Source organism: Trachymyrmex cornetzi, unplaced genomic scaffold (assembly GCF_001594075.2).
Source record: "Trachymyrmex cornetzi isolate Tcor2-1 unplaced genomic scaffold, Tcor1.1 scaffold316, whole genome shotgun sequence".
NCBI classification, from domain to species: domain Eukaryota; kingdom Metazoa; phylum Arthropoda; class Insecta; order Hymenoptera; family Formicidae; genus Trachymyrmex; species Trachymyrmex cornetzi.
Genome location: NW_017297858.1, coordinates 5,902 through 16,227, shown reverse-complemented (window position 1 = coordinate 16,227; position 10,326 = coordinate 5,902). Strand labels below are relative to the sequence as shown.

General features: G+C 30.1%; 1 protein-coding gene across 1 annotated transcript; it reads right to left on the bottom strand.

The window, feature by feature from the left end:
• Window positions 1-4,660: 4,660 nt before the first annotated feature.
• On the bottom strand, window positions 4,661-10,252 carry LOC108762679 (transmembrane protein 231). Its single transcript, XM_018509789.1, has 8 exons — window positions 10,067-10,252; window positions 9,808-9,971; window positions 9,421-9,543; window positions 9,149-9,356; window positions 7,973-8,223; window positions 6,075-6,347; window positions 5,487-5,900; window positions 4,661-5,135 (listed from the first exon to the last, which is right to left on the bottom strand). Exons 1-8 carry the CDS (start codon window positions 10,203-10,205, stop codon window positions 5,007-5,009), a joined length of 1,701 nt encoding a protein of 566 aa, XP_018365291.1. The 5' UTR covers window positions 10,206-10,252; the 3' UTR covers window positions 4,661-5,006.
• Between the last annotated feature and the right edge of the window lie 74 nt (window positions 10,253-10,326).

The following is a 10,326-nucleotide window of genomic DNA, read 5'->3' as shown; positions in this document are numbered from 1 at the left end:
TATATATATATATAGAATAAATATTTTTTGATTATGTAATTCGTACATGCACATGTGCCACATTTTCATTGGATATGTTGGATTTTATACAGACTCATAAATATAAAATAATAGAGCTGTATTTTTTATAAAGGCACAATATAAATAGAATTTAGCAAAATTATTAAATAACATTAATATAATTTATATAATTTCAATAAGTCCAATTTTTTAAGGACTTTACATCAATTATAGCATTTATTCGCTTTTATGAGAACTAATTGTCATCACGTATCTAATATTCTAATCATTCAAATTTTAATTTAGTGAAATATACTAAAGTGAAGTGTATTAATTTCAATTCCTGATGAATTGTATATAAAAAGAAAAAATGTAAAGTTTGTATACATTGCACGTAAATATATACACATAGTTCCGATTGAAAGTTTATAAGAAATGTATAAAGGATTCTGTTTTGATTAATTGTATGTATTATACATACGTACATACAACATACGTTATGTAATTTTTTGATAACCATTGATCAATTAGTTTGTTCATATTTCCTTTCTCAATGGAAAAAAGGCCTGACAAGGTAAATATTTTCTTACTTTCAATTATTTAAATCTAGAGAATATGCAGATCTTCAGTTTTAAATGAATTAATTGTTTGTACAATGTTAATTGAGCATTAATACATTCACAGTTTATTGAAAATTAAATATCACGAATGAAAATTTAAACAAAATTATGAATGAAAGTGTTTTTAAAAAAAGCTAAATATATATATCCATCTAAAGAATCTTATGGTCTCTCGAATGATATTCATGTTTTCGAATATGGACTGCGTCAAAAATCATTGCTTAAATAATATTTGTATTCTAATGAGATAACTGCTCAAATATTGATAAGAAATCATCGTAGAATAAATTACGTTCAAGAATGACTAATCATATGTGCCTTATATACGCGAGCAAGCAGATTACATATTCTGTAACACAGAATAAGCTATTTGTAGAGGAAAGACCTCTATTATGAGATACCGAGTTTATTTTGGGTAAATGCTAGAAGTTTTTAGGCAGAATTTAAAAAAATAATAGGTCATTTTGAAGGGAATCTAATAAGCTTTAAGATAATGTTATATAAAATTTAATTCAAATTCCTTTTTTTTTGAGAATTAAAAAAATGTAAAAAGTGAGCAAATCGCAAAGTCAAAAAATTGTGCTCCTAATATGAGATGCCCCGAGAAATCGATAGTAAAACGCAAAGTATATCAGTATTGCAATTAAAAAACTTTATTTCATGTTTCTAAAATACTAACAAACACAGCCAGCGTGCGCGAAAAATGATCATGCGATAGATTGTGTACAGAACTTGTCTTCAGGCAATTGGAATCAAACATCGCAGAAATAGGCACTCGACGTTCATTCCGGTTGTCTTTTTTATTATTGTACAATAACATTTATACTTTAGCAACGATTTTCACTATAACATAGGAGCATGGGTTATTTCATATTAGAAATACTCTGATGGGTATCTCATATTACAATTTCCACGCCTTATGATTTTATGATCATCAAATCTGACTTCTGTAATTAAACAATTCAACATATCCCGTATTTTTCTATTAGTATGCCCTTACTCTATCACTCCATGAAGAATTTATTGCCAAATATTTATTTATTAAATAACAACAAACAAGGTTTAAAAACTCATCTCAATGAAACTTGAAGATATCCACATTCTAAAAATCTTGTTTTACAATGACTACAGGCATGATCTAATAAATTTTCTACTAACAATTGTAAATAGGTTTTAATCCAAAAGCAATAAATTCATGATGAAACCAATAGATAGCGTTTATTAGTTTAGCAGAAACGCCGCTATCTCATATTAGGCATGTATCTCATAATAGGGGAGATTCCTCTATAAAATGAACAAAATGGCATAATCATACTAATCGTAAATTGTATGTGAATAAGAATAGATAGGTATGTATACACATTTTAATACTAGAAGGATTGGATTTGATGACTTCCCTAGAAGGACCCAATAAAACCCTTTTTCAGTAGAAGTCAATTTTGCTCCACATTTTTTTTCGTAAATAAATCAAATTAAATGCATAGATTATAATTATATTTAACGTTTTAACAATGATATAACTATAATTTATTGAACATTTAAATTCGTAAACTTGTAAACAAAATCATAAAACATATACGACTAGATATAAGTAGAGAGCCAAATTGGCTCCAATGGTCCTTCTAGATAGACAAATGAAAATTCAACTACCTTATACGTATAATTAAAAATTTTTTAAATAAAAATTAAGAACATGAAAAATGATAAAAATTACAAAAAGATATCATGTGGAAGTAAAGTCAATAAAAGTTATAGCAATTTGCATTTTGCCAGAAGCCAAATTATTGGCTGCCTCGGTCTTTCTAGTGTTAAAGGCATTTATAGAAAAAAATAACAAATCTTTGAATAGCAACTTTATTCCAACAGATTTGATAAAACGGCGTTGTAAATCGCTTTTAAGTATAACTTGCAATTAGTTTATAAACTGTTAGCGGAGATAGGAAAGATTAGCACTCTCGTGGTGTACATTTTATTCGTCATTTCTAAAGGACCCTGCACTAATTATTGAAAAATTAGGTCTCGATGAAGTGAATTAATTTTTACATATGTTGTAACTTAGAATGATGAACAAAAAATGTCATGTACACATGGTCCAAGTAACAGATATAATTCTTGAGTGATGGAGTATCAAAGGTGCTTTGTGAACATCCAGAGCAACGTGTTTTAATTGTTACTTATATGTTACTCACTAAGTATGTTGATTCCAAATTGCAGCAATTAAGTTTACATTTGTTAGCCAATTGATGCCTTCATGATATGACAACTTTGGGTAGCAATTTATCAACAAATTGTCGACAACTTTAAAATCGTTATCATCAAAATTCGTGTTATAGCCGTCATGTTTTCAATAATAATCTACTATAGGATCATGAGATCTTGTCGTATTACTGATAACTTGGATGCTATTATTTTGCTGTTAAACTGCTAGTAATACATGTTTACTAAAATTTTTAGAGTGAATCTTATTCTGAAAAGTAAAATCTCACTCTTAAAGATTGAGAATTGAGTCATTCTTTTCCAAGACTGACTCAATGTTTAGAGTGAGGTTTCACTTCCAAGAATTTATATACATAATTGCCTGCGTGTAGTTACAATGTCAGTATATTCGAATCATTGACATATGGCCAGTTATCAGCATCGTAATTACAAGAGTTACAGATTTACGATTTTGTTAAGACATTAGTTATCTACTAGTTATCTACTAGTTTTACACTTTTGATATACTATAGTTCAAGAACTATCCATTATTTATTTGAGTCATGTGTATATAACACTTTTTTTTCATCATATTATAAACTACAACATATGTGAAAATTAACTCATTTTACCGGGATCCAATTTTTCACACAGTTAGTGCAGAGTCCTTTCTCTGCACAGAATGTGTTGTATACTTGTATGGTGAAAAAAGACACAGTATACATATGCCTGCCGTCAAACTACTGTTACTACGGCAAATAGGCCAAAAGTATTATTAATATGCGTCAAATTACAACAGTTTCTCGTGTATTTGTAAATATTTTACTTATATTTAATTTTTATTTCTCACTTTATTTTTTAAAAGCTTTACTTTTGAAAATCTTGTACAGATATTACTTCTCGGCGCCATATTAAAGTCAACCATTTGAGTAATTAATTGGGTCTCTTATTAATCTAGATACACTTTATGATTCGTTCATTCATAATGAACGTTTACAGTCGCGCGAATCTTTACGATCAAATGTTAATCTAAGTTTTGCAAAGAGACATATTTCGAATTTGTTATATTTATTTGGCACGTACAAGTCCGACATAATGACTGTATGTACAAACACTTCTGCGAATAGTCGATTAAAAAACGTATAGAAAACCGTTTATACATAATAGATAATATATTGCTGGGTTTTGAAAAAAGAAACTCGAAGAAGCTCATAATCAAGACTTTCGTTTCTGCGGGAATATTTGGACGCAAATATATTTCCCTTCAAAAATATTAACATAAACTAAAAGCAAAGAAACAAGTCATAATATTTAATATTTGGTCTATTTCCTGTACTAGACTGCACTAGAATTCTCTTTCTTGCTTTCGATAGATTAGAGAATATCAAACATACATCTATCTCACTTTAAGTTCCAAAGGTGTACACTAGTTCAGCCACAGAAAACAGACCTATTATTTTCGTTGTTCATATGTACACATTTCATCGATTCTTCAATCATTTAACAATAACAATTGAATACACATTATTGAGCAATTTTTTTTCTTCATTTCTTTATCGAAGTTAACGAAACAGAGTACTCTGTTATGAGCTTCTAATGTTCAACGGGTAAATTTTGCAAACTTTTCGATTCGAAAAACGTGAATAAGAATAACATTGTAACAATTCCATATTTATCTTAATAATTTTAATTTGGCATAATGATATAAATATAAATACTTGTAAGAAAATTTCGAGATCTTTAAAAAATATCTCTTTGATGTGAAGTAGATTTTTAAAAATCTCGTGTTTTTTTTATATAAATATCGAAATTAGTACTTTTGTATCCGATATTCATTTCTTCTTCACTGGAAAAGGAACAAGTAATTAAACAAAAAATGGGAATTTTATTTAAAGATCTTGAAACTCTCTTTCTCTTCAGAGTCTTACGTATTTTTATTATAAAAATTGAAAAATGACTAAAAGACTTCCACGCGTGCTGTTCAAACTCTATGCTCTTTCTGGTTACATTTGCTTGTGCATTCTTCTTGCTGCAATTAGGCAACAAAATTACACTTTGATTTTCCTAATGCAACAAAGAAATCATTGCCGACGTCAGGAAAATCGGAAAAAATCACGTCGATTCGTGCGCCTCTTCTCAAGCAAAAAAACACAGATTTCTTTCGATTTTTTACGATGATATATTTTGCGATCAACCTTCAGCGAGTGGCGGCGTCACCCAACCGTATTTCTCATGTGTTCTCACCAGATTCTTGAATGTTTCCTCGGCCAATTGCCGATTGTACTCCTTGTTCGGCTTTGGCACCCTTGCCACTTGTGCCTGTTGAGATAAAAGCTTCACATAAATCTAAGAAACTAGTATGTATGAACACACGAGTGACTAATATTTTTTTTAATTTAATCTTTGTTTATATATAATTATTTATAATTATAAACGATTTAAGATAAAAATAAAATAAAATTTCTTAAAATTGAAAATAAGATTATACAAGACAAATGTTTTCCATGTATGTATGATATGATTGTAATGTATACAATAGTGTATTACAGTAATATGATATATAATAGTATATCACATGTATCATAATTACATTATCGTGATGATACATTTTCATGATACAGTATATCTGAAATCATTAATTATTTGGCGCAGATCCAAAACAATGCTTACCTGCCCCTTCACAACACTAGCTGCAAACTGCATGATCATCGACTCGACGCTATACGCGCAGCACCATCCTCTCGGCGTGAGGAGTTCCATGCAGATAGCACCGCCGTGCATTACAAAACCCTGATCAATTCTCGGTGAGATTACCCTCATAAAAGGTGGCGCAAATGGAAACTCTTTCGGAAAAATTACGTGCAGCAATATGTGAGGTATCTTTAACTCGCGCATATCGGCTGCTAGCTTGCTGTCTGGATCAATTTTATGCAATCGAACAAACCACTCAAAAACATTATCATTGACGAGCTCCACAGTGAAGGCAGAGTCGCAGCGTTGTGTTCTTTGGATCCTGTTAAACTCTTTCATTAGTCGACGCAGACCGATGTCCTTGTCGTAGACGGCTTTGCATTCGTTGTTGTCCTGTATGAGTAAAGCCTGGTTTGAAATTCTCAGGCTATCTCAGGATATCCAAAATCTGATTACAGAATTATGGATACAGAAGCTATTCTATCATGCTTAATATTTATTGAAAAACAGTGATTAGATCTCCCTCTTGTGATCTTTTCTAATTGATCAATTGATAATTTCACACACCTTTGCGGACTTCTTTGCCTTGAAGAAACAACTGCGATCAGCATGAGTGGAATCTGGATTTTCCAATATCGGTCCATCCATTGGAGTCACGGCATCTGGACGGTGGTGGCGATTTAGGAGTCTCCTCGATGGAGAATTGGTTGAGCTACTGGCTCCCTCCGGTTCAGCTATCTTATCAGAAGACCGAAAGAGCTTCCGGATGGCAGCTACCACTTTCTCCTTGGATTTCGCAGACATGATGAAAGTATTGTGTCGCTTTTTTACGAGGTCTCGCTACTCTATATTTAAAACATTTTTATTTGTGACACACTTCCAAGACTATATCATGCATAAAATTATAATGGTCTAATTTTTTATATTTTTAGACTATATATACTTAAAAGAAAAAGAATTAAACAAATTTATATACAAAAGAAAGAAATTAAATTGTAGAAAAATTTATATCAATAAAGTATGAATTGTTTTAGTTATAATGAAAAATCAACATAAATAAAAGAATATGTTTTAGATTTTTAAAAAAGTTTCTTAGTGAGGTACATAAATTCATATTATAAAAAATAAAACAATTCTTTGTTTGAAAGGCATATACCACGAACACCAGATAGCAGTGGCGATTGTTTCAAATCCTTTATTAAACACATGGAATCAAAAATATTATAAAAAATAATTCCTTCAATTCAATATAATAATATTAATTAATATATATTAATAATATTAATTAATATATATTATACTAACGACATATTAATTATACTAACACTGGAATTCATTTTAATTAAAACATTACCATATATACATAACATATTTTCAGAAATAATTTAAAGATACCTTATGAATGTTGGTAAGTTCCTATTTTAATTTTTAATTTTTTGTGAAATAGAAAACTTTTTTAAATAGTTCTAAAATAATTTTTCAAATGTTTGTAGAATTTTACACTCTGATTTTTCGACAATTGATCAAAAAAAATTCCTATCTATAAATTCCTGTTAAATCAATCTTGCTTAAGTTATAAAATTATCTATTTTCAATAGAAAATTCGTCAATGTCAAAATTTTTAAGTCGTACAAGGGTGTGGAGCAAAGACCTTTCTATGGAATTTTTAGCCATGCAGAACGAATTGAATACTACCAATTTACTAACTTGTAATCCAATATCGGGCTTACCCATTCTATTCGGTCCTACATCGCATATGGTTGACAGATTGTCAACATGCGACTATTGTGTACTACATGGATACACGCAAGAACGGTGAAGATACCACTAAACAGGATCGAGCAGTCTCCACCCTCGTTAAACCACCAATCGACGTCAGCCACGAGAACGACTGAAGGGATAGACGCCGACGTCAACGACGATACCGGCGCTACCGTCGTGAATGGCATAGTTGGCTCCTTTTATCGATCCAATTTGCATGACCGATAAGACGACTGATAGCGCAGACTACGTGCAAGTGACAAACAATAGCTGTTTTTTTCCATCGATAAGTTGAAGCCATGTAACTTTTTACTTAGAACAGAAACATGCAAAGTGAACATTTTTATTTTTTAATATAATTTGTATATATGTACATAAATAAAAATTTTCACATTTTCGCTCTAGAGACAAATTACGTGACCAATATAGGTAAATTTTATCAGATTAAAAATATTTATGAATATTTTCTAACATTATTTCCATTAGAAAACTTCAAGATTTAATTCTTTTCAATAAATAATGACTATATTTCAAATGTTTACCGAAAGAATACCCGCAAATTCGTTATTAAAATTGACAAATATATTATTTAAAATTGAAGACAATTAATGGGAATGGAACGTTCTAGCGCGAGAAATAAAAGGAAAATTTATGGACATTTTGCACGCAAAATATAAGTTTTCTGTTTATTTTTATGTATTCACCCACGGCCTTATAATATACGTGTTCAGGTATCTATTGGTGAATAGAAACACCAGGATATGTTTAGCCACATATGCGAACACAAGTAGACACGACAGATATTGGATCCACGCCCATTTTAATTCTTCCCACACACTCGGCTGATAGTAAATAAAATTCTCCACGTAAAACAATTCACCGATAATGACTACCGCTTCGTCGTTAGAAAAACCTGTTCTCCACGTTACTCGCTCGTTCGTAATTCTGGCAGAGACTATAAAATAAATATACTGTTAATAATTTTACGTGTTTATACATGCTACATTCCTGGGAAAAAAATGTTTCAAATATAAAATTCAAATAAACATCAAAAAGGACGTATAAGAGTCAACGTGTTAAAAAATTATAGATGTCACATAATAAATACAAATAAGATTTAATGAGAATTGAAAAATATTACATGTTTCGACTTTTTATTAAGCCTTCTTCAGATGCTGCTTAACCAAATTTACGCAGTTCTTTAGGATATCCATTATTTAGTCGATAATTTACGATGGTACATGGTAACATTGAAAGTTCGATGAGTGCCTTCCAAGAGAACGAAACATCCTTCTCAATCGATTAACAAATCAAATGTTTGAACGTTCTAGATATTACATATGTTATAATTTAATGTTGTTTGTATTTGATAGAAGGAAAATCGTTAAGAATTATATCTCTTTAACACACTCACCATACACCAACGAACATCTCATTTATGAAGGAAACATTTACACGCAGGTAACATAAGCCTAAATAATGAATATCCTAAAGAACTGCGTAAATTTTGTTAAGTAGCATTTGAAGAAGGCTTAATAAAAAGCCGAAACATGTAATGTTTTTCAATTCTCATTAAATCTTATTTGTATTTATTATGAGACATCTATAATTTTTTAACACATTGACTCTTATACGTTCTTTTTGATGTTTATTTGAATTTTGTAATTTAAGAGTCCTATTTCTTCTTATTATATTTTAGTTTCGAATATAATTATATATATATATAAAATTAAATACAATTATATAAAATCATATGTAATTATATAAAAAATTGATTTTTATATATAATTATATAATATATAAAATACGTCCTCTGTGTATATAACATTTTTTCCCGGGTTGTTGACAAAATTTTTTCGAAAAATACGAACAATACATACACTTTCGATTAAAACTATGCAATAGCAATTCAGATAGAGAATAATCGGACAGTTCTATGGTGTGGTTGTACGTTTCATAAAGACCCTCGCTACGCAAAAGTCCCTTTTGCCGTAACTCCAGATCACCGAAGAATCTTATCTCTTGAACCTCGTGGTTTAATATCTGATTAAACACGCCTATAGATTCTATCGTCGCTTGAATAAGATGCTGTAAATAAAGAAAATCCACTAAAACTCTGAGGAGCAAATTTACGAACCACGAAAAAATCAACCTTTAATTGAAAATTGAAGAACAGCAAAAGTCGTAGAGATTTCACTGGTTTGTCCGTATAAAAATGAGCTTCAAATCTTAAAGAATCTTTCTGTCCATCATTGTTTAGATCGTTCTCCCGTACCTGAATAAAAAAGTATAGAAATAATACTTAAATAAAAAATATAAATAACTAATGCTAATAATAAATAAGAATTATATTAACTTTGCATACACAATCTTTGTATTAGAAACAGAACGAAAATTGAGAAAAAAAATTGAAATCAAAGAACTTGCGTTTAATATTAAATATAAAACATGATCAATAATCGAATAAAATATTGATATAAATAATTGGCGAAAAGTCAAATTTTGTATTTCTTAACATATCCAAATAATGAAGAACAACCTTTATTATTGTACAATGATCTTTAATATCGTTATCCTTATATGTCGTAAAAGTAGAACACACAATAGGTTCCTCGAAGGAATCTACCTCCGCAAGTAATAGGTACTTATATATAAAGTGCACATCAGGCATTTCTGCATGCATCCGATTTTTCATCCAAATACCTGAAATTAAAAAAAATTAAATATTAAACTGTCATAAATCACATCCGCGTACGTGTATCTAAAGTCGATTATACAAAAGTCGGATTAATTCTTACCTCCTGTATTGTAAATTATAAAAAGTGGCGTGATCAAGGATAAAACAATGAATGAAAAGACAACAATCGAGGCGAAAGAATATATCCTACTCTTGTACTTGTAAGTGACAGAACTTGAAAATATTTCGATCGCTGCCATTGTGATGCTACGTTCGTTGCCGCGGCAACGTCCACAAGTAAGAAAGCATGTATGCATATACGGACATTATGGATTAGGAAATTAAAGTTATGCAAACTATATACATATTTACAGGGTTGGT

Excerpts from the sequence above, each read along its gene's own strand:
- LOC108762679 (XM_018509789.1), bottom strand. The coding sequence starts at position 10,205 with ATGGCAGCGATCGAAATATTTTCAAGTTCTGTCACTTACAAGTACAAG. Across the intron at positions 6,348-7,972 it reads CGTATATTATAAGGCCGTGG|CGAGACCTCGTAAAAAAGCG; the intron begins GTGAATACATAA and ends AATATAGAGTAG. Across the intron at positions 5,136-5,486 it reads CTAGTGTTGTGAAGGGGCAG|GCACAAGTGGCAAGGGTGCC; the intron begins GTAAGCATTGTT and ends TTATCTCAACAG.